At 45.6% G+C, this 23196-nt stretch overlaps 1 protein-coding gene across 4 annotated transcripts in view; it reads right to left on the reverse strand.

Moving 5' to 3' along the window:
* Nucleotides 1-8236: 8236 nt before the first annotated feature.
* Nucleotides 8237-23196, reverse strand: part of LOC134541071 (uncharacterized) — a 79370-nt gene continuing 64410 nt past the window's right edge. For all 4 annotated transcript variants that reach the window (XM_063384216.1, XM_063384214.1, XM_063384215.1 and 1 more), the window contains 2 exons: nucleotides 19319-19481; nucleotides 8237-8449 (listed from right to left, as the gene is read on the reverse strand). In XM_063384216.1, coding sequence (XP_063240286.1) covers nucleotides 8391-8449; nucleotides 19319-19481 — 222 coding nt within the window. In that variant the 3' untranslated portion in view covers nucleotides 8237-8390. The remainder of the gene's footprint in view (nucleotides 8450-19318; nucleotides 19482-23196) is intronic.

The following is a 23196-nucleotide window of genomic DNA, read 5'->3' on the forward strand; positions in this document are numbered from 1 at the left end:
ACGGATTCTTTGATCCTTTAGCCATCCAGTGGCGTAATTCAATTTTGGATGGAGATGATGGATGTGTTGCTGCAAACACCAAACTGTACCCCCTGATTTGGTTATCATTTATTTATTTAATTACACCTCTCTGTTGACCCCTATACATCTATGTAATACAATTGGGGTATAGAGAACGTCAATAATTGCACATATAAATTATAACAACGATTACAAATTGATATAAACAAATACGACATATTAACAAATCATAATCACGATACAAACATGATACAAAAGAGACAACATACCACACCATATTGAATAACAACTACCGATATAAATTATAAATGTTTTTTAAAAGAACTACATTAGTTAAAATATTTATTGATATTATAAAAACATTTCTTATGTAATAATTTCTTTACATTAACCTTAAATTTCTTTTTATCTTGGCAGCTTAATTCTTTGTATTGGTTAGGTAAAGAGTTAAAAATTTTTGCCAGAGACACAAAGGGACCTTTCTGAACAACTGATAATGATACAGAAGGTAATTTTTTTTTTTTAACTGCCTCCTACTGTGGAAGCAATTACAGACGTATTCACGTCGAAATATTTTGACGAGTGAATGTGCTGCGTGATGGGAGTCGACCTCTCACCGTGGTTTCCCCAGTCATCGTCCGCCTGACCGGTCCCTGAGGTGCTGCTTGCTGGTCGCCTCACGCTAGCACTCACTGGAGCGGCCTGCTAGCAGTGCGCGCAGGCAAGTCTGCGCATCGCTCACGCACTTCTCCGGGAAACAAACCTCACCATTTTGAAGCAGTTTTGACGCGACAACGTCTAATGAATCGATGAACGCCGGCTGCACGCACGGAAAAGGATGACTCATTGTCCCGTTACGCTCATTGTACGCATGCGCCGCATCTATCTCTCTTCCACTTGATTTGAACAACCATCGATTTGACTTTTTTCGAGGCACGTTAAACTTGAAACACTCCCATTCGTTTCCTACTTTTCCTATCATCGTCCTATCCTTAACAGAATAACACAGATTGGAAGAAGTTAAATAGCAAACATGTATAAAAGTTATAGTTAAAATAATCTCTTCGTTAAATTAGGTAATAAACATATTTGAATTAATTAGTGAAAATAAAAGTAAATTTATCAATTAAATTGTAGATCAATTTTATTCATAAAAGTATGCAATCATTTCATCAATGTTTTGTTATGACGTTGTCACGTTAAATTATCGTCCGTAAACTGACTTTACAGAAAACCAATTTTTTTTTAAGTGAAAACTTCTTAAGCCGCGTTGAGTAATTTTGGGTAAGGGCAAAACTTATGGGTTCGCGTCACCGACATGCTAGTGACGTGTTGCGCCAGACTGGCGACGCGCAGCGGCCTGTGTACATGTATACGCATACATACACTAATATACTGTATATACTCTACTGTATCATGTGCATGTTGGACTCGTTTTTGTATGGGTAAAATCTTGTGGATTCGCATCACCGAGATGCTGTTGTAGCAGTAAGTGAAGTTAATTTGACCACGTGAATACATGACCTAGGTCTGACATCACTGGTAAGTCATAGCTAGGTAATGAATTTTTACGTAATTTTTACATACCACTGATATACTATGTTGTGACTTAAAAAATGATGTAAGGATAAATGATATCATGCTAACATCGTTCTGATATAATACCAAAATCATTTTGTTACGTACATTTGACGTAGAAATGATGTCATATTACACACTTAAAAACAAAGTTTTAAGTTTTTACTTCTGTTGACAGATCCCATGACTGGCTATTTTTGCATTATTTTATAGGATATTATTGACTGTGTAACTTAGTATCTAAAAGACTGGTAAAATATTTTTCCCACTTCATATGTTACTAGCTGAAGTACCCGGCGTTTCCCAGGATAAATATACATCATAATATAAGGAACATCACTTCATCAAGACTGTAGGGCATACGCTTGAGAAACGGCAAATTGTGATTCTGAAGTCCCATTCATTGCACAATCCCGGTGCATCAAGGCTACGCATGGACAAAACCGAGATACCAATCTCCAGCTTCATTTTTTTAAGAAGGCAGGTAACTCCTGGGCAAGACGTGACGAACGCACCAAACGATAGCGCGTTACAAATTCAAGGCAACATCATCTATTGACGAAGTTCTAAACTAAATTTTTATTAGCGCCTTTAATTCGCTAGCCACCGCGGAATTCACTAAGCAGATGGGTTTCGCCAAGGAGAAGGATAAGAAGTTACCAGACCTTACTATATGACCGCGTGGCGGTCACTGTTTGTGAGTCTATGACCTATCTCCTGTGATTTTCTATTATAAAATTGAATTTCCCCCCTTTTCCCTCCATGTTGAACCTATATTCCGTTGCTGCGTGAAAGAAGGAAAAACAAACACACTATCGCATTTAAAATATTAGTAGGGACTAGGATTAATGTATAAAAATAATAATTTTTCATCGGGTTTTTAATGAAGTTTTGATTAATTCAAGCACATACAAACTTACGGAACAAAGGTAGATACATGTGTTTGTATTCGATTGCAGAAATTTACATTTTTTTTCAGCGCAAACACATTAAATGAGTAATATTCCTTGGAAAAAAAAATTGACCACTTGTTTATCAGGCTAACACTGTTCATAGAGGCCACAAACCATACACGTCCGAACTGCTCTAGCGCTCCACAATGGCCAGTGAAGTTCGTGGGGTTGTAAGTACAAGCCGGTGGCCACGTCTATTGACTACAGGATTACATGGTAACCAGAGACGTAACTAGAATTTTCCACTCGGGGGCAAGAACCTTCCCCGACAACACGTTATATCACCACCACATACAAAAAAAATCATAACTATGTTCGCAGGCACACAATCAAATTAGTTGAAAGTATTTGTAAATTTTATAATTTTTTTTATAAAACTTTTGTCTGAAACAGTTTTTGATAAGACGAACCATTGCTGCAAGGGGTTGAAAAAAGAGGGATAGAAATTTAAAAAAAAATCATCAAATCCGCACTTTGTACACTATTAAATCCATTACTTTTTATTGTAAAACCTAAAAATAGTTTCTAAAACTTTCGTCCAAAATTATTTTTTATGTGACCACAAAGGATGGAAAATAACAGGTGTTAAAAAACAAAAATAAAATTCATAACTCCCTTAATATGCAACCTATTAAATTCATTCTAATTTATTGTAAAACCTTGAATTATTATCTAAAATTTTTGTCTGAAGTAATTTTTTTTAAACGACCCACCATGACTACAAGGGGTGGAATAAACAAGGGTCGAATGACAACAAATTCATAACTCCCATAGTAGGCACACTATCAAATCCGTTCAAACTGTTTGTAAATCTTATAATTTGTATGTAAATCATTTGCATAGAACAATTTTTGGTAATATAAACCATCATTGTAAGAGGTTGAAAAACCTGGGGTTGGAATAAGAAAATTAATAAAACTTCCCGACCATGTACACTATCGAATCTATTCTTATTTTTGTTTAAATTTATAAATATCGTCTAAATCCCATTGTTAAAATAAAAATTTATCTAACCAATCATTACTGCAAGGGGTGGAAATGACATGATTTGAAAGTAAATATAGTTACTTTTTAAAATAGATATACTATTAAATCCGTTATCATTTATGGTCTAAATTCTAAACTTCATCTAAAACTTTGACTGAACCGAATTTTTTTTAGAAATTAATTACTACCATAAAATCAGGGGTTGTAAATTAAAAAAAAAAATCAAAACTTCCTTAGTATCAAATGCGTTCGAATTTTCTTTAATACATCATTATCTTAAAAATTGGTGAGGAGCATATTTTCATACGACCACTTTATTAGTGCAAGGGATGAAAAATAGTGCTTGAAGGTTAAAATATTAAATAATTACCCCCGTTTACATATAATATGAAATTCATTTTAAGCTATTCAATGCTGGATACATTGAGTTAGAATTTCGCTGCATGGAAAATGAGCACATATTCAATCAATCATTTTGTAGTATTGGATAACATAAATATGTTATGTACAGTAGTAAATACTTAAAATGTTCCAGAAATTTATAGAAGTGTTCAAAATATTTCCAGAATAAATAGGTACTTCGAAATATACCTACGCCTGTAGGCTGTGCTGAAAGGGATTTTATTTATTTATTTATTTATTGACCTAATGGCGAAGTTAAGGCTTTAAGCCTACACTAAACTATAGTAATACACAGCTACAAAAAATCGTACTTCATATACGTATAATACTAAGCTAATAACTACTTTTGTAGGTTTATTTTATCCAATTAAAAAAATATATCCTGGCAACTAAGCCGGTGTTTTAAGATTATTGCTATATCAATCCTGTATTTATGAGTTTTAATAGTAAACCTGGCTCTCTCAAAATGAAGTCTGCTAGATCATTGATAAAATATATAATCAGCAAATATTAGATTACCGCTTCTCCAAGGATGTTACTATGAGATGCCCACAAACCGATCATAGGATAAATAGTACAATACTCGTATACACAAAAATGTCAAGTTTAATCATACATTATCGCTTAACAGAGCGTTGAATTAAACATATATTACCCACAGATGGACAGACAGACATGCGCAGCAAAGTATTTATGTCCTTTGTTTGCCTACGGACAAAAAAAGTTCTGTAAAATTAAGTATTAGACATAAACGTGACCCTATTTAAGTTTTAGTGCAATACTTTTCTATTACAATAAATAAAATTAAGTAACATTTAAAAAATCAATGTTACATTAGTTTTCCAAATTAGCTAATAACGTTAAGTTCTTCAATAACGTCCTTGACATTAAGCCAATATAATAATAAAGACTAAGAAAGGCGAGCTTCTTTTTCTCCTTCTTCAGCTATTCTTTTGAATAGGTACTGCACTAGACTTTATTTTTAACATGTTTAGTGATTAAAAATGATTGTCCAACACAATTGAAACGGTTGACGAGATTGTATGATCGTAAATAGCAACAGTGACTTAACTGGCAGGACAGAAATTCTACGTGCATGAAACCCTATTCCCGGACGAATGATCCTACTGGGTTGTGATCAGCTGAAGGTAGTTCAGACTCACGGCGCCTGATTATAAAATTAGGGGAAAAAAAGGGGGGGGAGGGGTAGAACTGTCGCGACTCCCCGAGGTCGAGTGAGGATTCCCTCCATGGTTGCCACAGGGTCACGGCAGTGTTGCCAGATGTACAACCTAGAAGGTATTTTTACCATCATTAAGTGGTTTGTACCACCGTACCATCGCAAGCTAGATGGTACGAAAAAAAAAATACAATTTTTGAATAGCTGACATACCTATGTGTATCTTCAAATACAAAAAATTCAGTTCATTTTCCCTCCATTTTGTTTTGTTTTCTCAGCACTACCATATTCAAGTAAATATCTATAGTAAAATGACTGCTAGTTTAGACAAATGTGACGACCTGGGCACAAGCCCCGCTTTCAACCCCCCCCCCTCCTCCCTTTCCCATCAAAGTTTAGTCCCTCATGGAAACCAGGTGAAGATGTTTTTTTTTCCCGCTTACGGTGTGTGTCATGTTGATTTGATGCCCAAAACAATGGCTGAAATGTCGTGTTTGCATTGTTGAAACATTTTTAAACGACTGTGTTCTATGGAAGTGACTTTTTTTAACGAAGGAGATTCTAATTCATACTTACCAGTCATCATCAGACGTGGTCAAGCTCCATTCCCGCAATGTTTTGGACGTGACAATGTGGCGATGACGAGGTAAATAAGTGGCTTCGACTATATCACAGATGCCTACTCCTGACAGTTCCTAACTCCGCGGCTGTGCTTCTGAGCTCGGGTCACTGACCGAGTAGTAAAGAGAAGAGGCGAGACACTTGAATGTCCTCGGGGGCCGTAAGGCGTCTCTCCCGCGCCACGAGGGTGTCGGGTTCTGATCCCGCCTCTGGTCACGACAGCACTTCCTGAGCACCACATGTGAGCTTGGAGGGCCTTCCTCCTTCATTCACTTTACTTCGTCTTCCTATTTCTTCATTCGCCTTCCTTCGTCTTCCTTAATCTTCCTTTCTCTTCCTCCTTTTCCTTCTTCTCACTTCATCTTCGTTCGTCTTCCTTAGACTTCCTTAGTCTTCTTTCGTTTGCCTTCGCCTTCATTCATCTTCCTTAATCTGCCTTCATCTTCCTTCGACTTACTTCATCGTCCTTCGCCTTCCTTAATCTTTCTTCACCTTCCTTCGTATTTTTTTTTTCATTCGCCTTCCTCCATATTCCTGGAATGCCTTCATCTTCCATAGTCTTCCTCCATCTTCCTTAGTCTTCCTTCATCTTCCTTCGTATTCAGTCTTCTTCCTTTATCTTCCTTTGCCTTCCTTCTTTTCCTTCGTCTTTCTTCGTCTTCCTTCAGCTTCCTTCGTCTTCCTTCGCCTTCTTTCGTCTTCTTTCGTCTGCCTTCCTTCCTTTCCTTCCTTCACCTACCTTCGTCTTTCTTCGTTTTCCGTCGAGTTTGCCTCGAGTAGCCGTGGAGGACAGACGTGTCGACAGGAGCTCTGCTGAGCTCACGGACAAGTCACGCCTGTGTGCCCAGGTGGTACAGGCGACTGCTGACCCACGAAGACACCCCTAGGGCGACAGCGCCTCCATGCCTAGCCGCAAGCCCGGCTAACTGCGTGGTCGGCGGGTGTACTGTGTGCTGTGTTCCTCTCCACTCGAGACCACGGGCGACCAATCAGGCGCCAGGAATGTATCGACGCTCCGCTGCCAAGCGACGACGAAATGTTCGACGAGGGAGAATGGCAGCAGCCGGAAAAACATAGAAAAAAGAGGGGAAGAGAAGATAGAAGGTTGGGAGAGGGGAGAAGAAGTTAAAATTGGTTGTTGTGAGCTAATAATTACGGTTGTTGTGTCCACAGTTCTGTAGTCCAGTTGGGACACAGAAGCCAGGCCAAGCCTATTAATCTAGTTTCCTAAGAAGCGGCACGCTTCAGTGAACACCATTGTTGGCGTAACAGCGCACTTTCTTCGGCATTCTCACGTTATGTAAATCATACCGACCGGATCTGTCTTCAGTACTTCGGTACAACCACATTCCGACAGCGCGGTTGAAGTGACTCTCCACCGGTCTTCTCGCTCTGAGGCGAGGGTGTTCAGTTCGAAACGAAATGATGGGGAGGAGGATGCGTACTTCAGAAGAGCTGCAATCTTACGAGAAATACCGAGGTTGAAGTTCTCATGACTGCTCACAGATGACACAGTCTCTTTATTTTATTGAGTCAGAGAAGTGAACTGAAGAGTAGTCTTCTTCAAACATCATTTCTATACATCAACCGCAATCGTTACGATCTATTTTTACAATCTAAATAAATTTGGAAACAATAGCACCCACAGAGAAAAAAAACTGTCATTAAAATTTAAGCTATTGCTGGAAGTATCATAGATCTCTGCTGGTCGTATGAATTTTATTAGTTTGTGGCCTACAAAAAAAAACCTCTAATTGCAATTAACAGAGAGGCTGAACAGATAAAAAATAATTCGCCAGGGGAATATTTACATCAATATGCACACTGCATCTAATGAAACATATCAGTACTCTAAAACCAAAACCTAATTTAAGAACACGCATTAGAAAAAAAAACTTTTTTTATGGTCTGCACTTAGAAATGCAACATGCATGTTTGATAACATTATGCGCACAAGTAGTTCGCCATGCTTCTTATTGTAATTGCAACCCATCTACTCAGAACTATATGAAGGGGATGAAAACAAAGTGGCAGAGGAGACCGAGGTGATACACTTATAATTAGAGACCGGAAAAATTCGCGGTTTCATTTCGCGATATGCTAGAATGCAAATGTATTTAACCTTTTGCTGCTTCAGTGATTGGACCGCAGGTTGTCTGAAGGAATCAGAGCCAATGAATAATCCTCAACGAAAGAAGTATCGAATCAAAAGCATTCTAGTTAATAGTTGTCACGAGTCAGTAGCCAATGAGCAGATGTAATTTGTCGGAGTGCATAGAGTATCTTGGAGTCTATCCTGTAGGTCATTGAATTCGCGAATTTTTCCGGTCCCTATTTATAATGTACAACATTCCACAAACTGTAGGTATCGTCCGCTTGGTTTTCAAAACATGAAAGTAGCATGATTCCGGTAAACTATTGTTTCCTATAATTTTTATACGTCTCAATCGAATTTTAAAGTAAACATTTAAAGTTGCTAACGAAATAAAAAGTCTCACGAGCTCAGGTTGTTTTATTTGACGGATAAATGCTTACAGTAACCAAACAAAATACACATTTGAATGCGCACGCCTGAATGAAAGGTCCAGAAGGTTCACTCGCCAGGCGAATGGAAGTGTCGTGCGGTGTTGTCGCTCGCGAACCTCGCCCTACTGGGTCTCGAACAAGCTGTACGGCACGAGATCCAGCGGAACTGGCCAGGTGTGCTCTGCAACAAGTCAGTTGTTGATCCTCGTCAACTTTCAGAAGGCACACGGAAAACTTGCAACAAAACATAAAGCAGCTTGCTTTCCGGGTTGTAGCCGCGTCCTCGGCGAATAATTAACCGACGTTTCGGTCGAAACATTGCAGTCGCCATCATCAGGGAGCAGCCAATAGGTAACTGCTCCCTGATGATGGCGACTGTGACGTCTACCGAAACGTCGGTGAATTATTCGCCAAGGACGCGGCTACAACCCAGAAGCCAAGCTACTTCAGACAATGGCCGTGAAAGACTGCGAACATTATTAACACAACATAAAACCAAAAATGTAGCATTCATAGAAATAAGTATTCATAACTTCTTTATAATTGCATTACAATTATTAACACATATACAAATTTATAACTCCCATTTTTTTTTTACTTTTAAAACTTTTTCGTGTGTAATATTTATATTCTTAAATATTTTTACGAATGCTGTACATTTTCATTGAAACCTGAAAGTAGTACCTGCACATGATAGCCACAATATAAACGTAGGTATGAGATGCGTGCTCGCGGCTGCAGTGGACACAAGACTAGATACGCTCGGACTGTTAGCTCGATCAGACAACACTGCGACACTGTGCTGTCAGCACAGCTACTGCGGGCCTCGTGGTCCGTGTGCCAGAGCCGGGCATCGAACCAAGGGCCCGCCCACTGCCTCTTGTCTATGCGTGGATGTCTGTGAAAAATAATGATACTGGGTTACTTCTAAGGTTGTTTCTGTTTTGGAAAACTATTGTGTTTGTTTCGTATTTTCGTTTTGTTGTGTTTTTGTCTCGTTTCAACTGTTGTGCTGAATTTTTTGGGGTTCAATTCATCATTGTGGGTTTTTTTTTTTTTTTTTTCGTTTTCTTAGTCCATTTACCTTTGTTTGTTGACCATATTCCTGTTATGGAATATTATGTGGTGTATATATCCTGTTGAAAACAGCAATTTTTGCTTAGTTTGTGTTTTTTGTCTTTTGGTTTTTTGTAGTTTTCTTCTACAGACATACATGTGCTTAGCAATGGCGTATGTCCAAAAGCTTACATCAAGTTACTTCTGAGGTGTTGTTAAAGTGTTGGCGGGGTCGCGGGAGGGATTCGTACCCACGTGCTGCTGAGTGCAATGCTATCCTGCAGAGATTGTGAAGGTGCTCTGTGGGTGCCGATATACCTGCGCACTTAAAACTTTACAGACGTAACGGCAACCAAATAATTTACCACAATTGGGACTACATTATTCTTGATCATTGGTGTTTAATGAAGCCCGTTTACTTTTGTACACAATGAAATAATAATTAACACATTTTTTTTTTACATTTAATAAGTGTAACTAGAATTTCTACAGTAGTTACATTTATCACACACACAACTAAAAGTTTAGAAAATGAAATCTGTAGGTGCAGGTGGAATGATTAGTATTGCAGTAGTAGTATTGTAGCATTGCAGGCCCTTACCCTATCAACATAAAAGACATGAACATTAATAGTTTACTATGTTTTATTATCATCTTCAGTACTAGGTAGGTTTTTCGTTTCAAAATAAATAACGGCTGATTATGTGATTACGTATCTATTGTTATGCTCGTATTTCTCATTAGATAATGTTCGTAAGTATGTCTATTAATAAACTTCATTTAAAATCATAAAGACGATGAATATTATTATCTGTAGTTATTTTGCTGATTGGTTAAGATTTCAAGTATGTACATGTATATTTTCCTTTACATATTTTGTTATGGGTTTTAGTCTCAGGGCGAAGTGATGAAATAATTTTAACACTCACCTAAGAGTTAGAGAAAGAGAGACAGAGTTCTGTAAACCGAAGACAAACATGTAATTTAATCGAAGTGCAGTTGCTATATGCCCGTGATGGCTGCTCGCTCAGCTGCCAGCTCCGGCCAATCATCCGGCGCCTGGAGATTCTCGCCCAGCTACAGTCTCTCGCACATCATCCGACAGTTGGAGGTTCTCGCCAAGATGCCGGATCCAGTAAAGCATCCGGTGCCTGGATGTTTACGCTCAGCTGCTGTCTCCGGCAAAGCATCCGGTTCCTGAGTTTTTGCTCATCTGCTGGCTCTGGCAAAGCATCCGGTAATTAGCCTTTTGCGCAGATGGAGCTTTAAAGGCCCGCTTTCTCGAGTCTGCAGTGCATAGACTAATGCATCATCTGGACCTGGTCTATGACCTCTGCCCTAAGGGATGAGGGAGACATATTGGCTTTGTCCATTCAAAACTGCGGCCTTACCTTTGGTACCAGACAAAGAGCCAAGAAAAGTCGCAGGTCAAACAGTCACTTACGATCGTACCAACTTAACTAGCTGGAATCGGTCGAAAACCTCTGTTCTCCCCTTAATATCACGAGGGAAATATAGGTTGTCCATTTTAGAATGTTTATCTATCAACAACAAATAGAGTCCACTGTATTGTGGCTATACATGAATTTTAGTTTGGAATGAGACAAGTTAAACAGCAGGCCAAGACAGACATAAACTCTTGTCTGGTAAAAAGAGTTTTTGGTGGAGAAATCAAGTAGGTTTATCAGCTCTCTAGGGAAATGGAAGATGTAACCTTGATGAAAGACAGTGCAAAAGAGATAGGCATTATAACCATCAGACCAGGAAGATAAATAGATTATGACTTTGGTGGAAGAGGTGACTATGGAATAAGCCGGCAGACCCTATCACACTATTGAAGTTTCCTTGGAAGATCTTCCATGGCAGCAGATATGGATGACTCTGTGGAAGAATTACCAGAGCGCTGGCTGTTTTCATGGAAGTTTTTTAGTCGGCCGTGTTAGAATTTCGTAGAAAAACTGAAATTTTACCCAATCAGAATGAAGTGTTGGAGTGCCACTAATGATAAAAACTGTAATTTATTTACAAAGGAATAAGTTTTCTTCATTATTTTTTTTAAATTTTGGTAACATGTAGTCATTTGAAGCAGTCACGGAATTATGCGAAAATTATGAGAAACATCCATATTCATACAATACAAAAAAGCATTAAATGACATAGCATATACATTCGCACAAGCTAGACTTAAACCAGTCCCAATTCTACGTGTGATAGTTTCTTCCATAGAAACATCCATAACTGCTCCCATGGAATTTTGCTGGAGGCTTCTAGCGGAGCCTTTGTGAAACCTTCCATTGTATGATACAGGCTTTAACATTGTTCCAGGGAGATGAGGAAACTATTACCTACCTTAATAATGTTCGCAGGCTTTCACGGCCATAGTCTGAAGTAGTTTGACTTCTGAGCGTAGCCGTGTCCTTGGCAAATTATTCACCAACGTTTCGGTCGACATTGCTGTCACCGTCATCAGGGAGCAGTTACCTACTTGAGGTTCTTACCAGTTGTCCTGCTTTTGTACACTCTTGCCTGAGGGGAAGGTGCTTCCTGATTGGCTACTGCTGTGGGCTGGGCCAATCAGAGCTTTCATTTCTTCTGGATGGCTGGCTATTACCTAACTTGTTGGAAGAAGAGAGCAGGTCTAGCAGTAAGCCAGAACAACAAGGCGACTCTGGCCTTAGAGGTAGGTGTGAGGGAACGCCAGGGAGATGGGAGACACTCACCTTGGTAGAAGAGGGTGCGCTTGAGGATGCGGTCGGTCAGGACAACAAGGAGATTCTGGCCTTGGAGGTAGGTGTGAGGGAACGCCAGGGAGATGGGATTTGCTCACCTTGGTAGAAGAGGGTGCGCTGGAGGAAGCGGTCGGCCAGGACAACAAGGAGACACTGGCCTTGGAGGTAGGTGAGAGGGAACGCCAGGGAGTTGGGAGACACTCACCTTGGTAGAAGAGGGTGCGCTGGAGGAAGCGGTAGGCCAGGACAACAAAGAGACACTGGCCTTGGAGGTAGGTGTTGGGGAACGCCAGGGAGTTGGGAGACACTCACCTTGGTAGAAGAGGGTGCGCTTGAGGAAGCGGTCGGTCAGGACAACAAGGAGATTCTGGCCTTGGAGGTAGGTGTGAGGGAATGCCAGGGAGATGGGAGATGCTCACTTTGGTAGAAGAGGGTGCGGTTGAGGAAGCGGTTGGTCAGGACAACAAGGAGAATCTGGCTTGAAGGTAGGTGTGAGGGAACACCAGGGAGATGGGAGATGCTCACCTTGGTAGAATAGGGTGCGCTGGAGGAAGCGGTCAGTCAGGACAACAAGGAGACTCTGGTCGGGGAGGTAGGTGAGTTGGAACGCCAGGGAGATGGGAGACACTCACCTTGGCAGAAGAAGGTGCGCTGGAGGAAGCGGTCGGCCAGGATAACAAGGAGACACTGGCCTTGGAGGTAGGTGTGTTGGAACGCCAGGGAGATGGGAGTTGCTCCCCAAGGTAGAAGAGGGTGCGCTGGAGGAAGCGGTCGGCCAGAACAACAAGGAGACACTGGCCTTGGAGGTAGGTGTGAGGGAACACCAGGGAGATGGGTGACACTCGCCTTGGTAGAAGAGGGTGCGCCGGATAAGCGGTCGGCCATGACAACAAGGAGACTCTGGCCTTGGAGGTAGGTGTGTTGGAACGCCAGTGAGATGGGAGACACTCACCTTGGTAGAAGAGGGTGCGGTTGAGGAAGCGGTCGGCCAGGACATCAAGGAGACTCTGGCCTTGGAGGTAGGTGTGAGGGAACGCCAGGGAGTTGGGAGACACTCACCTTGGTAGAAGAGGGTGCGCTTGAGAAAGCGGTCGGCCAGGACAACAAGGAGACTCTGGCCTTGGTGGTAGGTGTGAGGGAACGCCAGGGAGATGGGAGACGCTGACCTTGGTAGAAGAGGGTGCGCTTGAGGAAGCGGTCGGCCAGGACAACAAGGAGACTCTGGCCTTGGAGGTAGGTGTGAGGGAACGCCAGGGAGATGGGAGACGTTCACCTTGGTAGAAGTGGGTGCGCTTGAGGAAGCGGTCGGCCAGGACAACAAGGAGACTCTGGCCTTGGAGGTAGGTGTGAGGGAACGCCAGGGAGATGGGAGACGCTCACCTTGGTAGAAGTGGGTGCGCTTGAGGAAGCGGTCGGCCAGGACAACAAGGAGACTCTGGCCTTGGAGGTAGGTGTGAGGGAACGCCAGGGAGATGGGAGACGCTCACCTTGGTAGAAGTGGGTGCGCTTGAGGAAGCGGTCGGCCAGGACAACAAGGTGACTCTGGCCTTGGAGGTAGGTGTGAGGGAACGCCAGGGAGTTGGGAGACACTCACCTTGGTAGAAGAGGGTGCACTTGAGAAAGCGGTCGGCCAGGACAACAAGGAGACTCTGGCCTTGGAGGTAGGTGTGAGGGAACGCCAGGGAGATGGGAGATGCTCACCTTGGTAGAAGTGGGTGCGCTTGAGGAAGCGGTCGGCCAGGACAACAAGGAGACTCTGGCCTTGGAGGTAGGTGTGAGGGAACGCCAGGGAGTTGGGAGACACTCACCTTGGTAGAAGAGGGTGCGCTTGAGAAAGCGGTCGGCCAGGACAACAAGGAGACTCTGGCCTTGGAGGTAGGTGTGAGGGAACGCCAGGGAGATGGGAGACGCTCACCTTGGTAGAAGTGGGTGCGCTTGAGGAAGCGGTCGGCGAGGACAGCAAGGAGACTCTGGCCTTGGAGGTAGGTGTGAGGGAACGCCAGGGAGATGGGAGACGCTCACCTTGGTAGAAGTGGGTGCGCTTGAGGAAGCGGTCGGCCAGGACAACAAGGAGACTCTGGCCTTGGAGGTAGGTGTGAGGGAACGCCAGGGAGATGGGAGACGTTCACCTTGGTAGAAGTGGGTGCGCTTGAGGAAGCGGTCGGCCAGGACAACAAGGAGACTCTGGCCTTGGAGGTAGGTGTGAGGGAACGCCAGGGAGTTGGGAGACACTCACCTTGGTAGAAGAGGGTGCGCTTGAGAAAGCGGTCGGCCAGGACAACAAGGAGACTCTGGCCTTGGAGGTAGGTGTGAGGGAACGCCAGGGAGATGGGAGACGCTCACCTTGGTAGAAGTGGGTGCGCTTGAGGAAGCGGTCGGCCAGGACAACAAGGAGACTCTGGCCTTGGAGGTAGGTGTGAGGGAACGCCAGGGAGATGGGAGACACTCACCTTGGTAGAAGAGGGTGCGCTGGAAGAAGCGGTCGGCGAGGACAACAAGGAGACTCTGGCCTTGGAGGTAGGTGTGAGGGAACGCCAGGGAGATGGGAGACGTTCACCTTGGTAGAAGTGGGTGCGCTTGAGGAAGCGGTCGGCCAGGACAACAAGGAGACTCTGGCCTTGGAGGTAGGTGTGAGGGAATGCCTTGGAGATGGGAGACGCTCACCTTGGTAGAAGAGGGTGCGCTGGAAGAAGCGGTCGGCGAGGACAACAAGGAGACTTTGGCCTTGGAGGTAGGTGTGAGGGAACGCCAGGGAGATGGGAGACGCTCACCTTGGTAGAAGAGGGTGCGCTGGAGGAAGCGGTCGGCCAGGACAACAAGGAGACTCTGGCCTTGGAGGTAGGTGTGAGGGAACGCCAGGGAGATGGGAGACGCTCACCTTGGTAGAAGAGGGTGCGCTGGAAGAAGCGGTCGGCGAGGACAACAAGGAGACTCTGGCCTTGGAGGTAGGTGTGAGGGAACGCCAGGGAGTTGGGAGACGCTCACCTTGGTAGAAGAGGGTGCGCTGGAAGAAGCGGTCGGCGAGGACAACAAGGAGACTCTGGCCTTGGAGGTAGGTGTGAGGGAACGCCAGGGAGATGGGAGATGCTCACCTTGGTAGAAGAGGGTGCGCTGGAAGAAGCGGTCGGCCAGGACAACAAGGAGACTCTGGCCTTGGAGGTAGGTGTGAGGGAACGCCAGGGAGATGGGAGACGCTCACCTTGGTAGAAGAGGGTGCGCTGGAAGAAGCGGTCGGCGAGGACAACAAGGAGACTCTGGCCTTGGAGGTAGGTGTGAGGGAACGCCAGGGAGATGGGAGACACTCACCTTGGTAGAAGAGGGTGCGCTGGAAGAAGCGGTCGGCGAGGACAACAAGGAGACTCTGGCCTTGGAGGTAGGTGTGAGGGAACGCCAGGGAGATGGGAGACGTTCACCTTGGTAGAAGTGGGTGCGCTTGAGGAAGCGGTCGGCCAGGACAACAAGGAGACTCTGGCCTTGGAGGTAGGTGTGAGGGAATGCCTTGGAGATGGGAGACGCTCACCTTGGTAGAAGAGGGTGCGCTGGAAGAAGCGGTCGGCGAGGACAACAAGGAGACTTTGGCCTTGGAGGTAGGTGTGAGGGAACGCCAGGGAGATGGGAGACGCTCACCTTGGTAGAAGAGGGTGCGCTGGAGGAAGCGGTCGGCCAGGACAACAAGGAGACTCTGGCCTTGGAGGTAGGTGTGAGGGAACGCCAGGGAGATGGGAGACGCTCACCTTGGTAGAAGAGGGTGCGCTGGAAGAAGCGGTCGGCGAGGACAACAAGGAGACTCTGGCCTTGGAGGTAGGTGTGAGGGAACGCCAGGGAGTTGGGAGACGCTCACCTTGGTAGAAGAGGGTGCGCTGGAAGAAGCGGTCGGCGAGGACAACAAGGAGACTCTGGCCTTGGAGGTAGGTGTGAGGGAACGCCAGGGAGATGGGAGATGCTCACCTTGGTAGAAGAGGGTGCGCTGGAAGAAGCGGTCGGCCAGGACAACAAGGAGACTCTGGCCTTGGAGGTAGGTGTGAGGGAACGCCAGGGAGATGGGAGACGCTCACCTTGGTAGAAGAGGGTGCGCTGGAAGAAGCGGTCGGCGAGGACAACAAGGAGACTCTGGCCTTGGAGGTAGGTGTGAGGGAACGCCAGGGAGATGGGAGACGCTCACCTTGGTAGAAGAGGGTGCGCTTGAGGAAGCGGTCGGCGAGGACAACAAGGAGACTCTGGCCTTGGAGGTAGGTGTGAGGGAACGCCAGGGAGATGTGATTTGCTCACCTTGGTAGAAGAGGGTGCGCTGGAAGAAGCGGTCGGCGAGGACAACAAGGAGACTCTGGCCTTGGAGGTAGGTGTGAGGGAACGCCAGGGAGTTGGGAGACGCTCACCTTGGTAGAAGAGGGTGCGCTGGAGGAAGCGGTCGGCGAGGACAACAAGGAGACTCTGGCCTTGGAGGTAGGTGTGAGGGAACGCCAGGGAGTTGGGAGACGCTCACCTTGGAAGAAGAGGGTGCGCTGGAGGAAGCGGTCGGTGAGGACAACAAGGAGACTCTGGCCTTGGAGGTAGGTGTGAGGGAACACCAGGGAGTTGGGAGCCGCTCACCTTGGTAGAAGAGGGTGCGCTGGAAGAAGCGGTCGGCGAGGACAACAAGGAGACTCTGGCCTTGGAGGTAGGTGTGAGGGAACGCCAGGGAGATGGGAGACGCTCACCTTGGTAGAAGAGGGTGCGCTTGAGGAAGCGGTCGGCGTAAACAACAAGGAGACTCTGGCCTTGGAGTTAGGTGTGAGGGAACGCCAGGGAGATGTGATTTGCTCACCTTGGTAGAAGAGGGTGCGCTGGAAGAAGCGGTCGGCGAGGACAACAAGGAGACTCTGGCCTTGGAGGTAGGTGTGAGGGAACGCCAGGGAGTTGGGAGACGCTCACCTTGGTAGAAGAGGGTGCGCTGGAAGAAGCGGTCGGCGAGGACAACAAGGAGACTCTGGCCTTGGAGGTAGGTGTGAGGGAACGCCAGGGAGATGGGAGACGCTCACCTTGGTAGAAGAGGGTGCGCTGGAAGAAGCGGTCGGCCAGGACAACAAGGAGACTCTGGCCTTGGAGGTAGGTGTGAGGGAACGCCAGGGAGATGGGAGACGCTCATCTTGGTAGAAGAGGGTGCGCTGGAAGAAGCGGTCGGCGAGGACAACAAGGAGACTCTGGCCTTGGAGGTAGGTGTGAGGGAACGCCAGGGAGATGGGAGACGCTCACCTTGGTAGAAGAGGGTGCGCTTGAGGAAGCGGTCGGCGAGGACAACAAGGAGACTCTGGCCTTGGAGGTAGGTGTGAGGGAACGCCAGGGAGATGTGATTTGCTCACCTTGGTAGAAGAGGGTGCGCTGGAAGAAGCGGTCGGCGAGGACAACAAGGAGACTCTGGCCTTGGAGGTAGGTGTGAGGGAACGCCAGGGAGTTGGGAGACGCTCACCTTGGTAGAAGAGGGTGCGCTGGAGGAAGCGGTCGGCGAGGACAACAAGGAGACTCTGGCCTTGGAGGTAGGTGTGAGGGAACGCCAGGGAGTTGGGAGACGCTCACCTTGGTAGAAGAGGGTGCGCTGGAGGAAGCGGTCGGCGAGGACAACAAGGAGACTCTGGCCTTGGAGGTAGGTGTGAGGGAACACCAGGGAGTTGGGAGACGCTCACCTTGGTAGAAGAGGGTGCGCTGGAAGAAGCGGTCGGCGAGGACAACAAGGAGACTCTGGCCTTGGAGGTAGGTGTGAGGGAACGCCAGGGAGATGGGAGACGCTCACCTTGGTAGAAGAGGGTGCGCTTGAGGAAGCGGTCGGCGAGGACAACAAGGAGACTCTGGCCTTGGAGGTAGGTGTGAGGGAACGCCAGGGAGATGTGATTTGCTCACCTTGGTAGAAGAGGGTGCGCTGGAAGAAGCGGTCGGCGAGGACAACAAGGAGACTCTGGCCTTGGAGGTAGGTGTGAGGGAACGCCAGGGAGTTGGGAGACGCTCACCTTGGTAGAAGAGGGTGCGCTGGAGGAAGCGGTCGACGAGGACAACAAGGAGACTCTGGCCTTGGAGGTAGGTGTGAGGGAACGCCAGGGAGTTGGGAGACGCTCACCTTGGTAGAAGAGGGTGCGCTGGAGGAAGCGGTCGGCGAGGACAACAAGGAGACTCTGGCCTTGGAGGTAGGTGTGAGGGAACACCAGGGAGTTGGGAGACGCTCACCTTGGTAGAAGAGGGTGCGCTGGAAGAAGCGGTCGGCGAGGACAACAAGGAGACTCTGGCCTTGGAGGTAGGTGTGAGGGAACGCCAGGGAGATGGGAGACGCTCACCTTGGTAGAAGAGGGTGCGCTTGAGGAAGCGGTCGGCGTAAACAACAAGGAGACTCTGGCCTTGGAGTTAGGTGTGAGGGAACGCCAGGGAGATGTGATTTGCTCACCTTGGTAGAAGAGGGTGCGCTGGAAGAAGCGGTCGGCGAGGACAACAAGGAGACTCTGGCCTTGGAGGTAGGTGTGAGGGAACACCAGGGAGTTGGGAGACGCTCACCTTGGTAGAAGAGGGTGCGCTGGAGGAAGCGGTCGGCGAGGACAACAAGGAGACTCTGGCCTTGGAGGTAGGTGTGAGGGAACGCCAGGGAGATGGGAGACGCTCACCTTGGTAGAAGAGGGTGCGCTGGAGGAAGCGGTCGGCGAGGACAACAAGGAGACTCTGGCCTTGGAGGTAGGTGTGAGGGAACGCCAGGGAGTTGGGAGACGCTCACCTTGGTAGAAGAGGGTGCGCTGGAGGAAGCGGTCGGCGAGGACAACAAGGAGACTCTGGCCTTGGAGGTAGGTGTGAGGGAACACCAGGGAGTTGGGAGACGCTCACCTTGGTAGAAGAGGGTGCGCTGGAGGAAGCGGTCGGCGAGGACAACAAGGAGACTCTGGCCTTGGAGGTAGGTGTGAGGGAACGCCAGGGAGATGGGAGACGCTCACCTTGGTAGAAGAGGGTGCGCTGGAGGAAGCGTTCGGCGAGGACAACAAGGAGACTCTGGCCTTGGAGGTAGGTGTGAGGGAACGCCAGGGAGATGGGAGACGCTCACCTTGGTAGAAGAGGGTGCGCTGGAGGAAGCGTTCGGCGAGGACAACAAGGAGACTCTGGCCTTGGAGGTAGGTGTGAGGGAACGCCAGGGAGATGTGATTTGCTCACCTTGGTAGAAGAGGGTGCGCTTGAGGAAGCGGTCGGCGAGGACAACAAGGAGACTCTGGCCTTGGATGTAGGTGTGAGGGAACGCCAGGGAGTTGGGAGACGCTCACCTTGGTAGAAGAGGGTGCGCTGGAGGAAGCGGTCGGCGAGGCGGGCGTGCTCGGGCAGGCTCTGCAGCAGTGGCGAGCCCAGCAGGAAGTCCAGCAGGCTGGCCTCAGGCAGGTGCTCGGCGGCTCGAGAGCTCAGGTGCCGCAGCGTCGAGCGGAGAGACTCCTGTCGCCCGAGCAAACATTGCACTTCATTCAACCTTATATCCTTAAGATTAAAGGTTTTCTAAATCCTTTATTGTTTTGTTTTCTAATACTTTTTTTTATGTGATAACTCCTTTTAAATCGGTGAATGCCGGCTGCACGCACGAAAAAGCACGTCTTATTATCACATTCCGCCTGAGTCGAGTGTGCAAGAACCGGCCAACCACCGTGCGAGAAAAGCTTCTATAATATCAAAAAATTTTAAGGGGGGCTTTTAAACTAATTGTTCGTGATTATATTTAAACAAATTATTTAAATTATATGTTGCAAAAACGGTAAATAATATTTGAAAATTTAAAAGTATGCAATTTTTCATCAATGTTTTCTTATGACGTTATCGCGTAAAATTATCGTCCATAAACCGACTTTACAGACAACCCTTTTTTTTTATCTAGTAAAATGTTTTTTTTCCTAACAAAATTAGAGTAATTTACGAAAATAAAGCTTATTAATTTTTTTTTACAAAATGCATGCACTTTTGAAATAAAACTTTTTTACTGATGGGGGGTCCAATTTTCGAGCATTACATAAATTCAGATCGCACGAGGGGAACACTGCTTGGTGGGGGGAACCGGTAGAGGAGGAGAGTGCGTCAGCGGCGACGCCACTCCGAGACATGCACTAGCAGTTGCATGTATGTCCGGCAGTGGGAGGTAAGTAGCGGAGCATGCTATATGCTAGTTGTAACGGCCGGAAGGGGAGATGGCAGGGGAGAGGTATAAATGACGCAGCAGCGATGACACGGAATTCTCGTTACGCTGTTTGTATTTGTCTACTCTTCAGTTGGAAAAGAGTTATTGATTGGTGCAATTAACTTTATGATTATCATTCTTTTTGAACTGAATAGTGTGATTGAAACTGTGAAATAGACGTGTAAACTTAAGAGTTTAGCTTTTTAATTGTAATTTATTTTTGGTAAGTGAACACTATGATTTTAAATGTGAAAAGGACTAATAGACTTGTGAGATAGTTGTTTTTAATTGTAATTTATTTTCGATTGGAGTTTTTTAATATATTTTATTTAACTGGAGATCATGATATAACATCATGCCGAAAAAAAAATAACAAGGGAGAAGCAGATAATATCTATTACAAGAGGCAACATGGGAATAAACTGCCGAAAGAGGTGTCAAAAAGTGCCAGTAAACAATTGCGAGAGTACATGGCGCGGAAAAAAAATATATATATTTTTTTCATTTGAGATCATACCCGCATCCTTATTATTCTCAATTATTATCTTGTATTCAATAAATATATACTAATAATATATCTCTATATATACCTAATAATCAAGGAATTTTACTACTGTCGCGCGTGGACTGAACGCACACTTTTATTTTTAGTATCTGTAACAGTCATAGAGTTAAATGGTAGATTTTTCTAACTGGCCTCGCACATCCCATCTTCCCATTGGTCGGTCAGGGTTAAAATTGATTTTGTCTCTCATCGCGAGCATACCTATCGAACAATGTTTACGTGATTAGGAATTTGTTAGAGGATCAAGTCTTTGAGCACGTAGTAGCAGCTCAGTGAGAATGTCAACGGCTACAACCGGAGTATCCAGTAATTACTTCACTCCGCAGGTAGGTAGCGCTAGTTGTGTGTTGGAGTAAGATGGTGGCGAAGTTCGACGCGTGTTGTCTACACGTTATTGGCAAGCTTCAATATTATGTCGTAGTTCGAATTCTAAATCTAAATATAGCATATATATTGAGGCCACTTGTGGCGGCCTCAGTCGTCTGGGTTATTACTATTACCTTTATTTTGCGTAAAGTTTATTTTAAAATGAGTTAATTTTTTCAATAACATTATTTATGTGTTTATATTATTTAATGGTGTATGTTATTATTTATTTATTGTAACTTTTTAATCGTATACCTTTTTTATTTTACGTTAAGTACCCTTATTCTGGAGTGGGACTTGCAAGAAATAACCAGAACGATCTAGCGGAGTGAGGGGTGGTAGTAGAGGAGGGGGGTGACGTCAGCTGACGTGACAAGGGGAGGCGACGGCCAGCGTTTTGCAGCGGGGGAGTGTGTTTGACCGCCGGCCGCGGAACTACTCGGTGGATAATAGAATTTGCATCCCAGCGATGAGTAACTGGTGTTACGTTACGTGAATAAGATTTAATATGACGGTAACGCCACGACACCTTGGGCGAAGCAACATAAGTGGTGGTATACGAGAACGCGATATTTGGGGGCCTAGTGCACGGGCCACCGATACAGCGCGATGCAAGAGGCGCTAAAAAGTGAGTGGGGTTTACACCCGACCCCGGCAGTCACCAACTACAGAGGTATGCTTCAGTAACAAGTAAGTGCGAGAACTGGATTTTGTACTTTTTGCCCGGCTGGTATGACTTATGGAAGACGTGTTTGAAAGACAGAGTGCGGCGACGGGAATTGCTGGTTGAATTTATCTAGACTGAAGGACGTCACTATTTCGTTTCCCCCCCCCCCCCTCCTCCGTAAAAGACTTTGTGGGACTTTGGAATATAATTAAGTTTAGTGTAAGAGTGTCTGCATACAAATGTCGCTACGGGTGTTGAATTCAATTATAGCAATTTAAATGATATCTCGAATTAACCTTTTAGATCCCTTTACCCTATTACAGTACTCAATTTTGAGCATCTTATTTTTGGTAATTCATTATTATAACTATCACAATAGGTTATGCAGGACTGTTGGTAAATTTAGCATGCTAATGATTTATTTTGCGCACTGGCCAAATGTTACACCAGTCCATGCGCGTCTGTTGAATTTAATTTTACTACGCTTTCAATATCAGCATGGCAGTGGTGACGCGTATACGGGACTGGCGTGGCGAGTGCGGACGTGTGCAACTACCCCGGTATAAGGGGGGTTGGCCACAATATATAGCATATATATATATATATATATATATATGTGTGTGTGTGTGTGTGTGTGTATACGTCTAAAAATGTATTAAACTTTGATCAAATATAAGTGTTTAAACAGTTTAAAAAATATGTTTTTCTGTGAATAAAAACCTAAAAATATGTAGGTATCCTAAATAACGCCAAAGTGACGTTATCATGAGGTCAATCTGTCTGACCTGCTTAGGACCACTTCGCGAGATATTGTTTCAATAGCATCACTTACAGACTCTTCTACGTCGTATGATAGGTAAAGAGCGGTATTCATGGTCTTGAATGCTCTTTTGCAAGTGTCTCGCCTTGAAATGTCTAAGGTTCACCATAAGTACATTCCAGCCACAAACTATACCTCACTGACCGATTGTGTTCCAATACTTCTTCAAGTTGATTAACAATATCCTTCTTGGTATCAGTTATAGAAAGGTACAAACAACTCTTGGTGCAAGTGATCTGTTCAGGTACGTAATAAAAGTTTTTACAAATTCCACGGAATGCTGAAATTAGCCAAGTAGCATGCACTTTTACTCGGTCTACACCATCAACAGTCGCAGGCTGTGTTGCATGTTGAATTCATGTCGAAGTTTCTAGCTGCGGATCAGTTTTTACTGTTAACTTGCGGAGCAGACTGCAACACTAGCTGGTGCGTAGCAGGTAAACGGACGTCACCTTTACAGTTTTAAACATACCTTCTCAAATTGTCGATACGAGTAAACCATGGCCCTGCACCCAGGATCGGAGTCGCTCCCCTCCCCCACAATTTTACAGTCACGTGCTACATTAT

The sequence above is a fragment of the Bacillus rossius genome, chromosome 18 (genome assembly GCF_032445375.1).
Source record: "Bacillus rossius redtenbacheri isolate Brsri chromosome 18, Brsri_v3, whole genome shotgun sequence".
Classification (NCBI taxonomy): domain Eukaryota; kingdom Metazoa; phylum Arthropoda; class Insecta; order Phasmatodea; family Bacillidae; genus Bacillus; species Bacillus rossius.